We start from the raw sequence: 22911 nt of genomic DNA, 5'->3' as shown, positions 1-22911 counted from the left end.
TTGGAAAAGTTTTTCCTAGGCAACACCCAGTGCATTAGCGGATAAGAATCGAGATATGTCGATTGATAACAAATTGGCAATGTCAACAGTTCCATCCAATTATCAATCATGACAAACATTAAATTAAATCTTTGACGGAAGTATGTAGAATTAGAATATTAACCGAGAAATGCATAAAAATATTCAAGAACCAGATTTTATCTGAAAATAGAATAAAACATTTTTAGAACAACAATATTTTGATATTTACACGCATACAATGCAAAATAATAAACAATTTTATTGAATAAAAATACAGAGTGTCCATAATTTTAGTTTCCTTATCCAGTGCTAATTATAATCGTATTCATTCATTTAGGGAAAATTAAATTTTATCTACAATTTAATAAAAGATGAAAAAAAAAACATTCACGGAGATAAAAAATCAGGAGATTGTTACGTGTAAACTGTTGTTTTCTTGTGACATTATGTAGTTTCTGGAATAAAAACTATAAATATTCATAGAGCCTTGTTTATGAATTTTCATTTTAAATCAACATGTTAACTTCATACCAGCTGCTATGCGGAAATTTGAGACATTTGGGGGACTTCAAATTCTATGAATCAGTGTTATAAGACTCAAAAAATTTAAACTGAATTTTGAAGAAAGAAGACCGTTGATTGTCCGTTTTCAAAAAGAAAGAAATTCTGTCTCTGCAGAATTGTAGGTTGTTTCGACTCATATGGAGGAGGAAACAACATAAAACTTTCATACCAGAAATAATAATAACCTTGTAGAGGTATTTTAAATAAGGAATGCTCAACTGTACATTATATTCAGCAGAATGTCTTGTGAAATAAGACACATAAACTGTTACTTGTTCAGCTGTTGCTTCCATATGAATCTGACTCCCGACTCTATTTCTTTTAAATTAATCTTATTACTATGAGATCAAATCAAAAATGCACATGATCACTGTCTGGACAGACGGGATGCACTTCCGTTCGGTTCGTTAAGTGAATACTTAGTACTGTTGAATTAAACATTCACAAAATCCGTAAAATATCCAAAATGTTTTCGGCTCTGTAAGCAACTGCAATGATTATTTTCACACTACCTTTATGCCAAATGGTGATTCGATCCTGAGATCCAACATTTAGTTTTCAATTGGAATACATACTATATGTAAAAAGACATTCATAACTGATGTTTTAAAAATACGTGCAATTTTAATTGTCGTATCGTCATAGTTTAATAGAAACGAAATCTGAATTTAGCGATTTTATGTCGAACTCTATGACATATTGTGAAAAATATAAAATATATTGTTTTAAACATTTTGTGGAAAATTTTGAGTAAAATGCTAAATACAGATTATTCATTATTTTGCTGAGGAATTCTGTAGAATGCCTGAATTTCGCATATTGAATATTATGTGTATAGTATATACATATTTATAATAATTAAAATGTTTATTCGAATATTTATAATCCTTACTTATGAACCTGCACATATTCCTCGAAGTCGATTCGTGACTTATTGGTATCTCATGCTATCATTTTTTTATGTTTATTCCAATCAATTCATTCAAATGCATCGTTTTATCAACTTTAGAGCTAATTTTAAGCCGATTGTCCATAACACGTGTGAAGAAGTACGATGTAATGCATAGTAAGATATGATAAAGAGATATCGATTTGTTATCAGTTACTGATGTCGATAAAAGTATATTTCGATAATAGGATCATGGTGGAAGTTGACATAATAATTTACCTGCGATTTCAACTTCTGAAGAGGCTGAATTTTTAAATGGAACTTGCATTTTCTATTAACATTATATTATCATTAATTTTATAATATGATGCCATAATTCGAATTAATTTTGGTTGATTCCAAGTTTATAGAAAAATTGTAAACAAAATCTTCTTTTTTTAATTACATTTTAGATTCATAAGTTAAGTAGCTTTATAATTGGCCTCTGAGAATGATTTTTAAATGCCTTATCCATTCCAAAGTTCAATTAAAAAGTAACAAAATTCCTATTCAATTAAAAAGTAAAAATTTCTCGTATTTTTTGTTCTTAAAAAAAGACTTCGTATACTTTAGATGTGAACTGTGTTATTTATTTAAAAATTTATTGCATAATTTAATATTTTAAATGCTGCATATTGTATTTTGAAACAATTTGCAACTTATTTAGCGAAATTATTATTCTTAAAATTATAGTTTTTTAATTATCATTAGTTAATTTGCTAAAATATTTATTGTTTATGTATTATTTATAATAAAACTGTTTACTGTCAAAAATGTCTTAACTCCCCGTTTTGACATCAAAATTGTTCCTTTCTCTTCTGTACTCACTTTTGAACTCAGTTTGCTTAATTCGAATTTTTGTATAAATCATTTTTAGTGATCCTCACAAACTCTATTGTAATTGGAGCCAAATTATCAAAAAAGAAAGTTTATATATAAATAAAATTTTGAATTTGTAAATAAACAAAAACTTATAAACGATAACGAAGAAATGACTTTTTCAAAATGGTCTTATCTTTAAGACAAAGAAGGAAAAAAAAGCTTCCAAAGGATTCTTAATACACTCTAATCTGATGTAAATATAACAGAAAAATCACAATATCCCATTTAAACTTAATTTGGTGTTATGTTTAATTCAATCAAATACTGCGGGGCTCCATTTATTTGTATGCCTGCCTAGGAAAAATGTAAAACGACATGCAAATGAATAGACGTATGATAGGACTTTTTATACAAAACCCTTGATTATTAAAAATGTATTACTAATATAAATTTATTTAAAAGTAATAACTTAAATTTTGTAAAGATAATTTCAATATTACTACATAATATTGAAAACAGTTATCTATATACTTTAAATAATAAGCATGATTTCATTTTACATGATAGTTTGTAAAAACTAATTTTATGCCTTAATTTATGTTAAATGCATTCTGCTAGCTCTCTCAAAATTTTTATGTCATAAATTGGACATTTTCTCCGATTCTATTTTGTTATGCAAAATAATAATAATGATGATTATAATAGTAATAATTACGACGATGATGATGATAAAAGGATTAGGAGGTTTAATATTATCTTACCATCAATGGCATCACAAATTTCATTCCAAGCTTGTAGCATATTTTTTTTCAGGTATAAATCCACATCTTGCTCTAATGAATCAAATTTCTCTTCAAATACGTCCCAATTTTTGAAGGTCCCTAGCTTGGACTCTATCAACTCATAGAAAGTTTTCAAATCAGTGAAATCTTGTCGGGAAAGACCAGTTTTTATCAGCAAAAATATGAATACGAAAAACATATCTCTAAAGTAAATTTGGTACAACAAAATATCTCTTTCAAATCTCAACTGTTCGGAGTATTCAGATTTTTCGGAGTGGTCAACAACAGAGTCATTTTCTTCTGAAAGTAGCATCTTAATTTGACTCTGAATTTCACCCAGACGATAAAACTTGTCATCAAGTTGAGATGTTAAGGAACTTAATTTGTCTGAATTCTTTGTAATAATCTCCAAATGTTGTTCTAAATTTTTTGCTGCTAATGAAAACGAAAATGTCTTTTGTCCACAAGTAGAATTTGCACTGCTTGCTAAATAATTTTCCACTTTAGAGTTTAGTTCAATATACATATCTCGGTATTTTTCAGTTGATTTGAAATCTTCAGCATATTGAGCAACAGATTCTTTTTCTTCCAGAAGAAAGTTTGAAATTCTTGTTTGAACTTGTTCCAAACGAGAATAGGCATAAGCGAGCTGAGAACTGAGCGCTTGCAAATTATCGGCATTCTTCGCATCAGTCGTTAAATATTGTTCCAGTCTTTTTGCTTTCAATAAAAATGAAAATCTCAGTGATTTGCGTTTATTTATCAATGCATCCATTTATATAAAGACGATGTAAATTAAATTATTATCGAGAAGGATTATTCATAAAATGTATGGAAGATTTCTGCCACGGAAGTCGCATATACCATGTTAATGGAGAGGAAAATGTACACCAGAAGTTTCCTTTTAACTTAATTCACAATATAGATTTCAGTCAGATTTCAAAGATAGATTTCAAAATAGATTGAACGGTAATTAAAAAGTAGAAATAAGAAAATTCTAATCCTTAAATTGGAGCTATAAATTAACTTACACTTAAATCCTTCACGGATACATTCAACTTGCTACTAACCTCTACTCTATCAAGAACTGTACGAAGCGAAAACAAAACCTCTTCCTTCTTCTTTGAATGTTATGCCTTCAAAATGAAAAAAGGAACATAAACTCTTTTACTGTTTACGAATTAATTACGTCAATTGTTACTATAAAAATTTAGCTGATAACACGAGATAGAGAAGACAATGTAATTAGATAAAATGAAGATACGAATAAAACTGTATTTAAAATTTTTGGCCTTTACAGATAGAGTGAAGTTTCTTTCCTTTCTTTTAAAAATTCCATGCATTAATTCATCATTAAAAGTATTTTCATCTGAATTCATTCAAATATTCTGCTCTCTAAAAGATGATTTTAACCAAAATAATAATAATAATATGAACAATGACATAACTAATGATTCTTAATTTTAATTTTGTTACATTAACATTTTTTTCCAAGAAACACAAAGATAACTTTGGGATGAAATTCACAATTTTAAATCACAGACAGATGAAGAAGTCGGAACCTGAGCTGGCATCCCTTTTTCCAAGTTTGGATACATTACGAGTAGACATTCAGCCCCTGGTGCCGAGCCTGGAAACTTTGCGATCTCGAAACCTGGTAACCAAGGCAATGCCAGAACTCTTAAATAAAATAAAAAAAACCTCATGTAATTTGCGGTAATTATTCGAAAATTAATTTACAAATAAACCCATTTAATCTCACGAATTTTTATTTTCTATCTAACAATTCATTTTTAGTCTTAATACCATATCAGATTTAGGATATTTTATTAATATTTTTGGATTACCTTATTTTCTTCAACTCTTTGCAATCAAGAATTTTACTGAATTAATGCACATATAGGGTTTTATTTTTTGCGATATTGTTTCTGGAAAGAACGAAAAGTTTGAAATTTTGCAATTAAAGCATAAAAGTGAAAAAATATTTTACAAACATATTTAAGAAAATTATTTAAAAATATTTTATTTATATTTTTTATTTAAAATTATTATTTTTTATTTTAATATAAATGTAACTATCTGCCTTTGAAGATCAGCTAGTTCGCTGAAAATATTATTTGTGTTATTTCCAATTAAATCTCTTATACATTATATTCACGATTCTTCCAGAAAATTATTTTTGTACATCAGATCGTAACAAACATAAAAGTTGAATTATTTTAATAGTATTTTATTTTTTCTGTTCATTGTATGTATGAACTGTCCCAATAGAAAAATATCACAGAATTATTTAAAATGTAACTTTCAGGACAATCTATCTGCTTTCATGGTGTTTAACTTTGTTATTTCTCATATAAATAACACAGATATTAAACAGAATTCTTTTTGGTTTATAACAACAGAAGAAAATCACGCGATTAAGTATTCGGCAGAACAGTGAAAATGGCTTGAACATCAGCTCAATGAAGAAATCTATTGTCAAAAATTATATGAAAAAATATTTTTTTAAAGTTGCCAAAATACAAGAAAAATGTGCATGATAATTAAATTGGTAGTCGGTCAATTTTTAATTATTTAAAATTTTAAATGAAATTTCCAAAAATAACTCTGTAGTGCACATTCTCAACTTTTAAAATATATTTGTGCCAAGCAGTGGCGGATTGATTAGGTTACCAGCTTGCCCAATGATAAGCAGGCCTCTTACACAAATGACAATGTAAGCTAGCTGGAAGTGTATGTGAAAGGAGTAAAAAAAAAAAAAAAGAACCCTTTTCAAGGAAGTTTCCTGCATCTTATTAGCTTTCATAAATAAAATATCAAATAGTTTCATCCTACATACAGCATCTTCTGTGTAAGTCAGGGGATATCAGGAGCACTTAGATTTCTATCACACTTTTTTATAATTGCACAAAACTTATTTTTGCACCATTTCAAAATTTAGAAAATTAAATGCTTAATGATACCCATTTAGTTCTTGCTCAATTCTTCTCCTAACTTTGCCAATTATTTTTAAAAAATGTGTATTTTTTGCATAATTTTTAACAACATATTTCATAATTGCGACAAAATTCAAATTTCTTATATTTTTTTTTATCAAATATTTAGCCGCATGATTTTTTTCCACTGTTGAAAGCTAAGGAAGAAGGATTCTATTTATTATTTGCACGAACCAATTATAATTTCACAATTAATTAAAACAATTATGGACAGTATCAAAAAACTTTTTAAAAATTTCGAAAGCTGATTTTTTCCAACAGTTATTTATAATTTTTAAAGAATGATACAAAATTTAATTAAATATTGCGAGTGGCATCTCATAGGCAAATGAACAAAATGTTTTCTACATTTACAATCACTAACTATATTTTTTATTAAAATGGGATTACATGCCTAAAAAAATATTAATATGTTCTATGTATGACCATACAGTTTAAAAAAATAAAGAATTAACGGGTTCATTAATTATCCTATATCCTTCACTTTAAAAAAATCTTTTTTATGCTTTATATTTGTGAGAAAATTCTGAGGAAAATATATTCAGTAGTTTGCATTTCTAAAGCATGAAAACTATTTACTACATATGCAGTTACATTTTAAATTCACGCAGAATCGAAAAAAATTTATAAGAAATTATATCTACTTTTTATAAAAACTGAATGATAGCAGTGTGGATGTGAATATGCTCACACTGTCTCCTAGAAAACAATATTTTCAGATTCAATCCGCCACTGCTGCTAAATTTGTTAGTTTTAAGAACAAATTCTCTGTCCTGTAGATTGCCAACACAGAATATACTTTATTACTATTAGAGAACGGTAATTGGATACAGCTAAAGCTAGGAGACAGTGGAGAATTTCAACCGTTTGGCGAAATCGTACCTCTCCATTCCATTTCCTGCTGAATTCTGTCTGGCCGATTTGTGTACTACTGTGGTCGTTGTTACTACCGAATTACTACTTGTGGGCTATTGTCTGTTTGCTGTAATGTGCTGTCCTGTGTTCGTCTCGGCTGTGTATATTTGTCATCTCTATGTATTCGTCTTTTCGTGTATAATAAACGTTGTCGTTTTTTTCTACTGAGGCCTGCTGATTGTTTTCGCACAATACACCTCTAGAAGCGAACCTGGTGATTTTACGGATTTAGTAGCAGTGAAATCCCTAACAATATTAAATAGCATGATAGCCAAAAACCCGAGAAGCGATGTGTATATTAATTACCGAAATCGTCTTTCTTCTATATTTTTGGGCATTGCAAAATAAGAGGGAAAATCTGACCTTTCAAGAACAATTATAATGCGATTCAAAATTTTTTTTTAAAAAGGCCGTAAGTACAATATATTTAAGTCTTTTTATTGGATGTTGCAATTAATTATTAAAGAGTTTACTAACTTAAAATTTTTTCGAAATATTGCAATTAGTCCGACTGTTACCTTCTAAATTTCGTCGTGTGTGTGCGGGTTTATGTTTGGGGTATAGGGAACTTGACAAAATGAATGAAAGTCTGAATGCCTAACGCATGACATAAGATAACTTACACAATATAATGCTATTCTGAGCCTTCCAGTGTTGCCTATAACACTGAAGTTATCTGACCAGATCGAAGGGCACACGATGGAGGAGAAGAAAAACTGTACTAAATTTTCCACGAAACCATCTGAGAGAATTCAGTGGAAGCCACTTCGGATTACTATATTTAACCCCTTATTAGAAAGCAAGCAGGATTCCTTTCCCCAAAAAATTCGCGCGTGGTTAATAATAAAGAAGCATACAATTGCAGGCGATTAATCCTTGGCATTTACCAATAGGTACCCAAAATTCGAATTGTGACGGGTAGTTTTCAGCCAATTGAAACCAAACTCTGACACGAAACTACAATTGTAATCACCAAATCAATTAACAAATTTAATGTATTTGAGTTAATGCGTTTTTGAGTTATAGCGTTTAAATTCTGGTGAAAAAAGAGAACGGCAAGAAGTTAACCACTAAATGAATTTGATAGTGATATACAATTTTTAGATGAAATCTGCGCACCAAATTTTATCCATCTAATTCTCTTTGTTTTGTTGTTATCGTATGAATTTATTTTCGGAAAGATGGTTGGTCAAACTTCCTCTGATGGGATTTCACTCAATATTTGACAGTATATATGCAAATTTTGTGTAAAAATGATACACCAAATTTCGTCTTTCTAATCCATAGCGTTTTTCAATTAACTTTGCCTCAGATAGACGAAGAGACATAATGCTAAGGATCTATTTTTCGAATTAGATTTCAAACGTGATAGGTACAATACTTTCTTTATATTTCGCGCAAGTTAAAGTAATAATAGGAATTTAACACACACCCACGGACACCCGCACCCGCACCCACACCCACGCACACGCAAGAGCGCGCACACCCGCACACATTCATGATGAGCACAGATTGAATTTAAAGAGAAACATTGATGTTAACAAATGTAGTCTCTCTTCAATTTTTGAAACCATTAGCTATGCGTGAAGTAATCACAAATTAATAATTATAAAATGATAAAAATTGTAGATTAAAAATTTTTATGTGTCATTGACGAAACTAGATACGACATTGCAACAGGATTTGAGGCCTTTCATTGTTGTAATTCAAACATACTTAAAGGAAAGGTTTTAAATGAGATCTACGAGACTATACACTCAATGATAACTAAAAGACATAAATTCTATAATAATAATTAAAAAAATGCGTATATTGTTTACCAATGGATTCTAAAACCCTCCACGCGTTTGCGCCTGCGTTAGGATGGGTTTAATTCGTCAAAATAGGGGTGAGAGAGTAGTTGAAAGGAGGAGATGTTTACATTTAACCATAAAGTAAACTCGGATTGTATGGAATGTATTAAATAAAATATTGAAATGGAATGAATTATAATAAGATAACACAATCAGAAACGAAAAAATACTCACATATACGTAAAAAAAATTGAACGAATAATAGGGCAGAAATCAAGGTCAAAGAATGTTGAATTCCAGAAATGCATTCATCTATCCGCGTCTCATCCCTAAGTGAGATAAAATCGTTGAAAGATGGTCGTTTCAGGATACTGAAGCGAACAATATAATAACGAAAAAGATGAAATTACTCTCGTTCCCACATGTTCAAAAAATAAATACGATCAATAATTACGTAAATGGTGACTTTTCTTTAGTCTGTGTAAAGAATCTCATGAGTCTAATGGGAACTGATACAAATTTTATAAAACACAACAATTGATCTTTAGTTGACTGGGTCCTGTAGTTTTCGTTTTTTCCTTGTGAAATCGCTCCTAGAAGGTCACCTTGAGATCTAGAGTCACCAGAGGAACTTGGTTAATCTATATTAAACTGTATAGTAACCTAACCAAATTAAATAGCAAACCAATAGAAACTTTCTGGATGTACTACACCTTAATATATAAGCTGGTTATATTAAATGCATCAAAATGGAATCCATTATGTATTTTATAGATCCCTAACTTGTAATACATGGAGGTTATTTTTCATGTTTTTGTCACCTTATGAACTTTGTGTGTCTATCGAAATATTTTTATCTTTTGAAACCTCGTTGACAGGCTGCAAAGACCCGGTTTTAAGATGGAAAAAACTCACTCGAAAACCAATTCTAATGAAAAAGTGGAAGTGATATTTGTGACACCAGTGTGGAAGTTCGAAGAATGCATGCCACTTAGGATTCGTTTTTTCTCATCACATGATTCAATATCACAAAGCCGGTGCAAAAAAATACCTTCGTGCAACTTTAAAACAGGACGACGATCTACAAAAATCTGATGAAATACTATGTAGTGTGAGAAAATGCCATTCTAAAATGACTGAGAACTTTAGCGTTTTTGTTCTTCGACCTATAATTTTATAATTTATTTCGATACTAGCCGGCTTTGGCGACTAACTTGTTTGTCTGGAATATTGACTTTTCTGGCTGTTAAACTATTAATATGAAAATATAGATTATTGCAGTGAATTCAAATTTTGCCTATCATTTGATATAATTGAAAAATATAAATTGAATGGAATTAATCTACTATAAATTACTGCTCGTGCAAATTAAAAATGTAAGTTTCAAGTTACAAGTGGTAGGTGAAAGTCCTATTTCAGAGCAAATATTAAAAGAAATCAACTTTTTTCTCTTAATTTTAACACTGGCAAAAGCATTCGGTTGAATCATTTCGTGGAATGATAAAATTAATGCGAATTTCATAATAACAATAGACACATTGTTGCGGATAGTATATCAAATTAAAAAACTTATTAAAACTATAGAAATAATTGCAGAGGAATAAAATTGGTATTTTCAAAAAGGTAATGTTTGGAGTTTTAAAATAATGTAAAAATCATTTTGGTAAGATAATATTTCCGTAAAAAATAATTATAAATTTACTTAATTTTTAATTAATTTTTGAGTTTTGAAAAGCTGACAGTGGGTTTTCAGTCTTCATGCTTACCCTATTTTATTAAGATTGGACAAAAATTGTAGAACCGTATACAGATATTCATTTTCATATAGAGAGATAGCTTGTTAGCGAATTTATCATATGTTGTGTTGTTTCTTATGGCACTTGCCACGGTCAAGCCCGCTGTTCGAAGGCAGCCGATTTCAGCCTAAGGGAATAGAATTAATCTACTATAAATTACTGCTCGTGCAAATTAAAAATGTAAGTTTCAAGTTACAAGTGGTAGGTGAAAGTCCTATTTCAGAGCAAATATCTTGTTTTCTCTCCTCTTGTTTCCCTCCTCTCTTATCCTCTTGTTTTCATCGTAGAACCAACTTGGGCCAAGAGTACGACTTGACTACTCATTCATCACTTATTCGCTTGCACAACCCCTTTTTACAGGAAGACACATTCATACATCTCACAGATAGAACAGGAATAACAACCATGCCCAAACCGGGACTCGAATCCAGGACGCCCAGATCATGGGGAAGACGCGCTACCCCTATGCCAGGACGTCGGCGAATTTATCATATTGTTTTTCTTTTAAAAGATATTACTGATAAAACTGCATTTTATTAATTTATTAGTTCAATCAAATGAACTAAACGATATTACTATAAATATTTATTGAAGTGCTTTAGGGGTATGCTGCTTATGCCGTGGCATAAAGCGCCGAGCTTGTAGGGACACCGTTTTCTAATACTAAGTTTAAAAATATGCGCGCTTTATATGAATGCGAATAATTGACACACAATTAAAAAGAAAGCAAATGGACAAAGAAAACGAATTTCAACGAATTAAACATGCACATTTCATGGAATATAGCAAACTTGAGTACCATGAAATAACAATGTGCCATAAATCATTTTAATCCCATATGAATTTTTATCTCCTGCATTTTAAATATACATTACACAAAAAAAAAAATATTTATATATTTTGATCCTGTTGAGGGTTAAACATATGTACTAACATATAATATATGCAAGGGGGGCATAATAAGTTTGCAAAGGGCGCTGAATACTCTGAAACTGGTCTAGAATATGTTTCTCCTAAATAAAACTGTTATATTTTGCTTATAACTAATATTTTATTTATCATGTTTCTGCTTTAAAAATGCGAACTATAATTCATGGAAAAAGTTATAAAATATTATGTTCTAAAAAAAATAAATTACTATGTAGAACATTTTTTTTTTTTTTTTTTGAAAAAATCTTTTTTTCCTTTTCTTGGTACTCCAAACATGAAATCAAAACATCCCAAAAAGAAAATAATTTCGTTTTCTGCTTATATGGTATTCTGTGACAACAGCATTAACGATCGGAAGCTTTCAACAACGACATTTCTCATCGCAATATAGGGCAGTGTGACACTTCGTACACACGCACTTTCCGCTGTCCATCCATAAGAATATCGTGTTGTATCCACATTTTCACTGTATAAAAAGGAAGCATTCGAAACAATGTGCAAATAAAAAAAATAATACTCAACCACCTGCCACAACGCCACCTGCTGTCGGAAACAGTTTATTTTTTTCATTTATTGGTTGCCGTTGGTTACCTAAAAACATTAACTTGAAATAAGTGGCCAGAACCTCACACTTCAATGTGCTTTTCAGAGATGAAGGCAATGTTCGAATGGTTAGTGACTTGGAACTTGAAATAAAGAAAAGAACAGACACCCTCGCTCTTTTGATGCATTTGCAACAAAGTGCAGGGCACCGCCGTTGGACTGCATAAAATAGGTATGATTTTTATTTATAGAAATATCCATTCAGTAAGAAATAAGAGTTAAAAATAGGAAAAAGTATTTTTGAAATTTTATTTTGATTTAACGTAAGTGTTTGAAGGAAAAAAATGAATGAGATTTCTTGATCTTATTTTGAGATTTCAAATGATAAAACAATCGTCGATAATTTTCTTTGTTTATTTATCCCAAGCAAAATTTTATATTATTAAAAGAATATATCAATGATAGTATGATTGTGACAATATTTGCTTGGTATAGAAGAAAGAAAAGTTCTATATTATTTTGAGAAGATTTGAATGCAGAATATTGAAATAATCCTTAATCGACTTAGTTCCTATTCAGAAAATTTTCTAATTGTTTATATTATTTGTAAGTTTCTTGTTAAAATTTATGATTTACATGACAAGCATCTCATTAGAAACAAAAAGCGAAACAAAGTTATAAAAATATATTCGAATATTTGTTTACATTTTAACATCTGAAATTATTTCTTTTTTGAAATGCCGCCTGTGTTTTCCTAAAAATCTTCAATGTTTACAAAAAGTTAAATTAATGGTTGAAAGTTTGAATGTTATTGTATTTTGTCTGAATATAAAAATAAAATTTCTGCTGAAAATTTTAATTGAGACTTTTCATAAGAAAAGGAAAGAATTAAACGAAGATAGAAACGAAATCTGAGTTAGGATTATTAAATATAAATTTATAAGAATCATAATAATTGTTGAAAAAATGGAAATACTTCAATTTAATAAAATAGTCTGTTTTCTTTCAAACTGATATGTTTAAATATATTAATCCCGAACTGAATATTTAAAATTTTAATAAGAGTTTTATTTTATTATGATTTGTTTAAACATTAAAAAAAATCTTATTAATCTACTTAAAATATATTTTGCTTGAGCATTTTTAAATTGTTAGGAAAATAATAATTTCCAAAAAATAGCATATATTATAATTGATTTAGCATTCAGTATTTCTAAAAAGTAAAGATAAAAAAGAAACCTTCTTTCTTTAGGTAAACTGTTAAATAAGTTTATAATTATTTTATTTAGATGACGAGGACTCAAAACTTGATTTATATTGTCAGCTTTTAGGAGTATGATAGAACAATTTTTAGATATTTGAGTTTAAATAAAAGTCACTAATCAATTTAATTAATATAAATTTTAAATATGACGCTATATTTGATAGAAAAAAATTAATTTTTTTCTTAAATTTACCAAGATATTTTAGTAATTGATGCTTAATATTATCATTAAAGTGCTCTTGTCAATAAAGTTTTAAGTTTGGAAGATATGTCATGTGCACATGCAATATAGCGTGATTTTGCTGATTTAAAAATAAATAGCATTCTACAAAGAATTTTAAGTACGTCGTTATATGCAAATTGCTTTCATAAATATACGCGTTGTTGCTACATAACTTTATCTTATTATTTTAACGAATAGTGAGTCATGACGTCGTTTAAAGCATTTGAAATCTGAACATCCACATCGAAGCCTCACAACCAAATGTTATATAGCAGAAATCAAATATCTCTTGCTGTAGTCTTAATTATGACGTTTTACTTAATGGTTTTTTCCATTTATTGTTTCTCAAAGTTACAATTCATACTAAGTACTAAAGAAAATTTCCAAGATTCTTCTATTTATTTAAATATACAGGTTGTCCCACAAAGTATGCAGCGTCTAATATTTATAAATTCGGATTGAACTCGTCAAACGTGTATTTTGATGCATAATGTGTGGGTTCCTCGAATATAGCGTCATAACCTGTTTAGACTGTTGCAAATACATCAAAATACTCGTCTTGACGTGCTCTATCTGAATCTGTAAATAATAGACGCTGCATACCTTGTAGGATACTCTGTACATTAAAAATTAGTTAGATGAATTAATGAAATTCGAAATCATCTTTCGAGAAATAACGAATGGTAAAATCTGCTTTAGTATATTTACTAGTTTTATAATAATGTGAAAAGATTATATACAAGCATACAATTTTTTTAAATTCTGTAAGAATCCAAATGCCGCTTTCGACCAAATGTCAATAGAAAACCTTACAAATAAGTGACTGAAACTAACAAGTTTAGCATTATTTAAAGAACGCACAGAAAATGCCTTTCATCCTTTACAAAACTAAAAATGTATTCTAAAAAATGAACATAAAGATTTTGATCAGTGTTATATATTTAATAGTATCTCTTAATCTAAATCTTAATAATTTCCTAATTTTTAGCTTAATTTCACACTTATTAACTTCATTCTAAAATAGTCTCTTATTTCCTGATACAATTTCTACTTTTTTATTTAATTAATTCTGCACTCCCTCTGTACAACTGCTGAATTCAGTAGGTTTTCAAGCTCAGAACAAAGGGATAAAAATCTTTAATGTTTACAACATTCTTTAAATTACCTAAAATTCTCTTTCCTAAATCGACACGTGTCAAAGAAATCCCTATCATAATTTCATAGTAAAAACCACTGAAGGAAAAAATTCTGCTCTTTTCTGCTCCTGTGTCGAAATGTAGATTGACATATTTCTTACTACTTATTCTTTGTGTCTAAATTATGCCCCCCCCATGGTGAAATAAAGTAAGGTTTTAAAATTTCAAAAGTTTCTTCTGTTCGGCCACGCAACTGCTAAAACACGTTTACGTATACATATAAACTACTGGAAGATAATCACAACCAGTTACTATTTCAAATAATTCGTCATTCTGAGTCATTCATTCATCTTTGGGCCATTTTTTCACAGCTGAGGAAATATGAAATTTTTTGCTTGCTTGTATTTTCCCAAACAGCAATGGTGTTCTGTCCTAGAATTTCTTATACTTTAAAATAACTCTTTTTTTTCTTCAGCGTCCATGTATAGCAATATTGTATTCATTTTGAATCTTTCATCCAATCAGTTAAAATTTGTCATGGACAACTTTATATAAATTCCATTATCTAATTCGCTGGGTTTTTGAGTTATCGTATTCAAAGAACTGCAACAAGTTGGCGGATTTAGTCTAAAATTTGATAAAAAATCAACATTTTAATTAATGAAACAAAAAGCAAATTTTATTTATGAAGCAATTTTTGAATTATGCTCATACTTACATAAATAAACCGGCACTCTCTCGCTGATTTTGTAAAAATATGTTGCAGACTTATGCTTTTCGTATAAGGACCATATTTCATTTGTTTAGCTCGTTGTGATTTTGAATAGTGATGTTCACAGACAGATAATCCTAATTACAATTTCTTTCCATTTTATTTATTTATTGAATTCAAGGTAATAGATTTAGCTAAAATACGGAGATTCATCAAAATCCAGTGCTTAACTTTGTTTTATGGTTACAATACATTTTCTTAGTATATTTTGAATACTAGAGAGAAAAAAAATGATGGCTTGGTTTTAAAATTTTGGACTATTTTAAATCGATACTTATATATATATATAAATATTATTAAGCTTTATATGGAAATCTTATGAGTAGGCCAAATATTATTTCAGAAAGAATTTAATTTTATCCAAAAGTATCTATATATTTAAAATAATTAGGGGGAACCAAAAGATCAATCCCTTAACCCCAACTATTGCTCTGATTTCGTCACCTTTTATTTTGTATGAGAGCGGATAAATCCGATATATGGAATCAATTACACACCGTCCTCTGTTTCAACATACATGTATATCGTGTAACTATCTCTGTCACAGATTCAATAACTGAACCGATTCTGTGCATATAATTTAAAATAAAACGTTCTTTCATTGTGATAAGTTTTCATTCGTCATATTTCGCTAATAGGACTAAATTAATATCATCAATATGTTGGACGAACAGATGGTTGCATAAGTTGAATAACAACAGCAAATTTATTAAAATCTATATATGATAATATAAACCATGAAACCATGAAATTATTTGATGTAATTTCTATGTCGCCTATACAATTAACCTACGTGATTTCATGACTTATAATGACTATAATCAATCCATATGAAACAATATTTTTCAGTTTTACAATTAATTCACTTAGACCTCTAAATATCATATGAAATTCCAATCTAATCAAGGGAAGTATTTATAGTGTTTGATTATGTAATAAGATGACATATAGATAAATTTGTACGTATAGATAAATTAATTTGTTCCATTGTAAAAGATTCTGAAATAATAAAAGGGCTCTTATTTTTATTTATAACTTTATTTAGACAGAATTAAGTAAAGAGTTTAAATATTCCAGATTGAATCAAATTTTCTCTTGTTTTAAATTAAACTGAAAATCAATTAAAATGGCAAATTCAGTTCGTGTAATATTTTTTTGCTTTTATTACAGAAGAACAAAATATATTTCTTTAGAAACATTCGAAAAACATTATCCTTTCGCTGAGAGCTGGTCAATAGTATTCTGAAAATGAAAACAAAAATACATCATCGAAAGTTGGGCAGAAGCCAGGACATATTAAATGTTAACCGTAACTGAAAACAGCAAATCACGACTGATACTGAATGCACGTGGGGATATATTTTTCTCTTTTTGCGTGAAGTGTAGTCACAGATAAAAGGTTATGGCCATTGAATCGGAATTAAGTATTCCACTCAGCCAGAGGTCAACAGAGAAAATGAACAAAAACTGATGACTAGAACTGCGTAAAAGTGAAACATATCGATAGTTTATTCATAAGTAGTTCAATAATATTTACTTCTTTCATCTAAAATTCGGCAGCACATTCATTTGAGCAAAGAAATCTTTTTTCTGGTTTTTATTATATATGTATTAAAGTCAGGAAAAGAAATGAATGTTAGTTTTTCGAATATTTAATATAAATTATTTAATAACAGAAATAAGTAATTCAATTTTCTTTAAAACTAGTCATAACCTAAGAATTAGTTGCATAAGAGTCACTTTAAAAGTTTTTGGGTATCTGCGAACAGGTATTTTCTTGTGTAATAATTTATCTTTCATTTGTTTACTAATTTCATAAATGTATGTTGTTACATTGAACAAGTAATGGAAAAAATATGAAAATAGTCTATTCTAAAAATGAACAGTTTTGTCAATAAGTTTTGAAATTTTCTTGCTGAATAAAATTTAGAAAGAAAATATTTAAGAATAATTTTTCTGTATTTATTTCAGGTTTCATTTTTAAAATGTAGATATTTGTTTCATTCTTTTAACCCTCAAACGATTTCCGCGGATTGACAATTAATCCATTTTCTATAGCATCTCGTGTTTTTCGAAGTTCAGGTGATTTTTACGGCAGATTTTTATTATATCATATTATTGTCATGTAAGATATCACATCAGTTCACTTTGAAAAATATTTGAACTTATTTGCAGACAACGCATCTGGATAGTGATTTTAAAAATTAAGCAGTCAGAAAGTTAATGAGATATTTACAGATCTCAAAATATAAATATAAATTGGATAAAGTACTCCGTAGTGAATAACAAAGATCATATTTATGGTTTAGTAAATATAGCAACATACAAAAAATTTTAATAAAAATTTTGTATCAGATTTTTTAAAAATTTCTAGCTATATAAGCCTATTAAAAAATGTATATCATTTTTCGTTTTTTTCGTCATTTATCCTTTTATATTTTTGCATATTTTAATATTAAAAATGAAGTTTAAAAGAAAAGTTTGTAAATGAAATGAGCCTACATTCTGGTAAGCAATTACAATAATAAAATTTTCTATTTATTTCGGTTATCGCATCTTTTTACTCATTTTAATCCTTATATATTTAATACTAATTTTGTGGCAACACAGGATTAGATTTTATTAATTTGGTTCATCTTAGCATTGAGTGTTGCATGTATTAATTAGATTATTTAGTCTATATTTTTATTCATGAGTTACAAGGACGACTGCCAAATTCTTGACACATTTCCAATAAGATAATATTTTTTCGTATTTCAAAATAAATCATATTGACTTTTTTATAGATGTATTTTCATTTCAGAGAAATGTATTCTCATTCTAGCCATTTGGATATATCCTCCATTCACGAAAGGCCTTTTAGTAAATTGTGATATTTCAATTCTGTTTATTTTATCGACATTATGTTTTTTATTGAGAAATCTAAATAAGATATCCTAAAGATCAATAGAATCTCTGTACTGATATTCTCGAACTTGAAATATTAGTTCTTTTAAAAGTATTTTGCTTTAGTTTTTTAAAAAGTCCATGAACTCTATTCTACGAGTTTCAATTGTGTTTTCTTTGTACTATAAAAAATAAATCTTATTTTCTTAATACATCGTGAATAAAATAAGATTGGTTCTTCTAATAAAATGTCAAACATACAGAAAAAAAACCCTTTTTTTTGTGCTTGAAGTTTCGGCATGGTATTTCTTTTTTACTTTCTTTATACGAAATATAGAAAAGGAAAATTATTTATGTGTTTCCAAAAAAAACAAACATTCGACCTTTAGATTTTGATGAATCTTCATGTTTTACTACTATGTTCAGAAAGGGCCGCGGTGGCCTGGTGGTAAGGTCTCGGCTTGTGAATCGTAGGGTTCCAGGTTCGAGACTCGATTCCACCGACGAACCGTCGTGTAAGGGGGTCTGTTGCACGTTAAATCCGTCATGCCAAACGTCCTCCCGCTGGTGTGGAGAGGGGGGTGCCAGCTTAGGTGTCGTCCTCGTCATCTGACCGCGGTTCAAAGTTACGATGTCCGTCCCGAAATAGCCCTCGTGTTGCTTTACAGTGGGACGTTAATATAAAAAAACTAAGCTACTATGTTCAGATTAATCCCGAATCCGAAAAAAAAAATTTCTTTTAAAATTAATGTCGTAAACATAATTTAAAAACGTAACCAACTATTGTTCGTTTCAGTATTCTGAGACGGCCACTTTTTAAAATTCTATTTTACTAAAGGGTGAGACGTGGAAGGATGTGAGTATTTCCGAACTTGATTTGGTTGTTAAATGTAAATATCTCCTCCTTTTCTGTTTCCTCTCACCCTTATTTTGTCGAATTAAACTTATCTCAAAGCATGCGCTGAAGTGCAGAGGGTTTTAGAATCCGTTGTCAAACAACAGACAAATGAAATTCGATGCAAAGACCTTATTCCAAAACCGCAAATTTATATCAAATTTTGGGCAAAAGTGAAATTTATTCACCAGTGTGCATATGAACAGTGTATCTTAAAACGCAATGAGCTGAATAAATGAAATTTTGGAAATTATTTCATTGCTGGAATTGTATTTCCCTTTGCGATTTTAGATTGAATTAGTTCAATCGATAAAACTGAAGGGTTCGCTATCTGCTATCTATCGGTTCGTATGCAGGAGAAAGAATTAGCTCGGAAACGCAATGTGTTAAATAGGTTCATTCTGTATGAGATCTTTAAATAAAAAATCTCATCTGAAGGGGGATTGTCTGTATATCCATTTAGTGCAAATATGATAGCGTAACTAGCTAGTTTTAAATCCACGCAATTAAATACATGTATTGTTAGTATTAAAATAAATCAAAAAGATTTTCTCTTTACTCAGATTTACTTAGATTTCCAATGTTTTCTGTCTAATTTTTGTATAATTAAAGCTTTATTTAAGGAAAAGTAAACTTTTGCACCATTGTTTGACAGACCAATAAACCTTTTGTGCATTTTTCATTTTTACGCTTCGACAATTCATAAAATGGAATAATAATAATAAAAACAGTGACCAACTCTAAAGAAATCCCAAAAAGTATGAAAAAAGTTACCTCCTCTCAGCTCCAAAATATGATATCAGTTGCTGAATTCTACTATGGTAAATTCTACAACGATATTTCCAAGATGTTACTCGATATTCTGAATGCCGGTCAGTGTCATGAAGATAAAGAAACAATATTGTTGAGCATTTTGTATTAATAGGATATGCTTCTTTGTTCTGGTTATTTACCTATAACTTAAAAAAAAATAATGATAATTGATCATCTTTTAATGCATTATTTTCTTTGTTAAATTATCTTTAAAAAGATACATAGCTTTAGAGCATTACTGCAAATACTATTACTATTATGAGCCATCAAATCTCCAAACTATTCTGTGCTGTTTCCAAACGGTTTCTAAAATGGTTTATGTGAAAATAGTTTTTGTGCTAAAATATGCTCAAGTTATGGATAAAAAAAACTTTAAAATCTGCTTTAATAAGAAACTACCTGCCAAATTTAATTACTTTACGTTTAACAATGTGCCATGTGGAGCATTTTGTACTATTTTTAATTATGCATGTCTCAGATCATGCATGCAGATCACAGATGGTATGCTAGCCTATAAATATTATACTGCTAAAATTTAAGCAACTATATTCTAAATATAAATTGCATACATCTTTTTAACTAGGGCCTCGCTATTTTCTTTTCTTCTTTTTCACTTATGCTCGTCTGGTGACATTTACAGCTTCCAAAATTTAAAAACTTCCGAACGTCTGCCCTTGGTATTTAGATTTTCAGAGCTGAGAATTCCATCATGTGGCCCACAATTAATGATGTTCACGTTGAATCATAAACCACAAATGACAAGCGAACGTGATATGCCTCGGCAGTGGATTCGAAATATGCATACACGAGTTTATTTCTCTGCATCGCGTGCAGTTCTTTTCTTTTCCGCTCTTTTTCTAGAACAATGGAGTCACTCTCCGACGTTGACTCAAGCTTCTGAACATGACCTATTTCTAAAAAGTTCCCAAGGTTGATGGTGGCAAATCTGAAATTCGAGGGCTCAGGCGAGCACGTGGCCATCCTTGACGATGGTTATGCACGCAAATTAAGAAGTGACTAAGAAGCCTGGGAAAACAAATTAAGTAATATCAAGGGGGAAATTATTTAGCTAAGCCTTATAGGATTTAACTTTTAACAATATATACCACAGGTGTTAAAATGTAATTCAAAGTGCGTTCGTTGAGTTTTTATTATATTATATTTGAAAATTGAACTGTCTCGCTTTAATTAAAAGAACTGGCTTTAAAAGAATGTGACGTGAGCAACCTGCCAATATATATATATATATATATATATATATTGAATGAATGAAAAGAAGAAAGAAAGAGAAGTTAAGAATGAAAAGTAAATTAAACCAGTGGTCAAGTTCGAAATAAAAGAAATCATTGTAAATCATTTAATCAAAAATCATTGTAATCAAAAAGCTGTAAAAGGAGCTACAACCAAGTTGAAGACTGAACAAGTGATTGATGATTTTTCGTTTAATATTACAAAAAATTGGAGGAAGTTGTCTTCCCGAAATTTTGTGGCATACTTTCCAATAAAGGCCCTATGATCCTTCCTCCGAATAAAAATGTGACCTTGGGTAAGGCCACGAGTACGTTACATGGCATTGGTAAACGATAGTTATAATAGTGATAGATTTTTAGCATAAATCTAGCATTGTTACTGAATCCGTATTTTTGTCACTTTTTGCCGGCTGACATAAAAAGTTGATACGAAACTATAGTTGAAGCTACATGATAACATATCGAAGACAGACAGCCTGTCATTATGCCTAAAATGTATTTTTCAGATTCAAAGAAGTCTAAAATTCGGAAACGTGATTCTTAAAAATCTCTTTTTCGAATACAAATTTCGAATTTTTCGAATATACTTCGAATACAAAAGAATAAAATACAAAAAATGTTCAGAATTTTTTTTAAAGGATTGTTTGGAAGAAAAATATGGAGTTCGGCAATCTTTATCTCTTAGCAGCCCTTTTTACTTCAATTTTTATTACAACTGTGTGTATCATATATGATAGATCTCCAGCTAAAGCAGAAGAAATGTAAGCCGAATAATAAATCACTGTGAATGGTATCCCTCAAACTTTCTTGCATATTCTCTAATACACGTGTCATTGCAGTAAACGCTTTGCATGGCGCTGGCGTAAGTCATACTTCTGACACTCCGACCCGCCCGAAGGCACACGGATAAAAATACTGAATGACCGGATCGCCGCAACAACAACACTGGAGCACTGGAGGGAACTGTGGTTGAGTCCTAAGGGCTATCACCGGCCACGGTACACCCCTTCTCGAAGGCAGTACGTTTCGTCATCGATGAGAGGAGACAGATTTCTCCACCTTTTTGTGTACCCTCCAGGGTGGTGAGATCCAACCACCATACCGGAAGCATCTCATCCTCATTTCGAGGTGCCCTCCCCGGGCACTGGCGTATTGTAAATACGAAATATTAACATTTTACATGAATTTACCATTTTTATTGAATCTTTTGTGTGTATTATCCTTGGCGAATGTTTTAGCAATTAATCCCTGACATGCAATTAATGCTATCCGAAAATAGATTTGTGCTTTAGATACGTTTTCCTCAATCGATTGAAACTAAAGTTTTGATACAAACTGCACTTGTAATCATAAAATTCCATGCTTAATTTGATATATTTAAGTCATTGTGTTTTCGAATTAAAGCATTAACATATTTCTGAAAGTACAGATCGACAGACTGTCACCCCGTTGTTAATTTTGTCTCATACTTTGATAGGCGTCTACACTATAGATGTTAAATCAGTGTACTGGATCTTATCTATCTAGTTATCTTCGTTTTGTAATTATCGTGTTAACTTATATTCGAACACCCGTACAGAGG

The 22911-nt window shown here is 29.8% G+C and overlaps 2 protein-coding genes across 3 annotated transcripts in view; one reads left to right on the top strand and one right to left on the bottom strand.

Annotated features, from left to right (window-relative positions):
* On the bottom strand, positions 1-4218 carry LOC129984783 (uncharacterized). Its single transcript, XM_056094740.1, has 2 exons — positions 3097-4218; positions 1-201 (listed from the first exon to the last, which is right to left on the bottom strand). Exons 1-2 carry the CDS (start codon positions 3890-3892, stop codon positions 119-121), a joined length of 879 nt encoding a protein of 292 aa, XP_055950715.1. The 5' UTR covers positions 3893-4218; the 3' UTR covers positions 1-118.
* Positions 4219-12197: 7979 nt separating this feature from the next.
* Positions 12198-22911, top strand: part of LOC129985277 (ankycorbin-like) — a 93858-nt gene continuing 83144 nt past the window's right edge. For both annotated transcript variants that reach the window (XM_056095248.1, XM_056095247.1), the window contains exon 1: positions 12198-12322. The gene's annotated coding sequence lies outside the window, so the exon portion shown is untranslated. The remainder of the gene's footprint in view (positions 12323-22911) is intronic.

Source organism: Argiope bruennichi, chromosome 9, assembly GCF_947563725.1.
Source record: "Argiope bruennichi chromosome 9, qqArgBrue1.1, whole genome shotgun sequence".
Taxonomy (NCBI): domain Eukaryota; kingdom Metazoa; phylum Arthropoda; class Arachnida; order Araneae; family Araneidae; genus Argiope; species Argiope bruennichi.
The sequence above is the reverse complement of the archived record's forward strand: the minus strand, read 5'-3'. Positions and strand labels throughout refer to the sequence as shown.

What these genes read in the sequence shown, in the direction of transcription:
- LOC129984783 (XM_056094740.1), bottom strand. Translation starts at nt 3,892, where the DNA reads ATGGATGCATTGATAAATAAACGCAAATCACTGAGATTTTCATTTTTA. An exon ending in AATTTGTGATGCCATTGATG is followed by an intron (nt 202 to 3,096) that starts GTAAGATAATAT and finishes TTCTATTTTCAG; the next exon opens with ATAAAATCTGGTTCTTGAAT.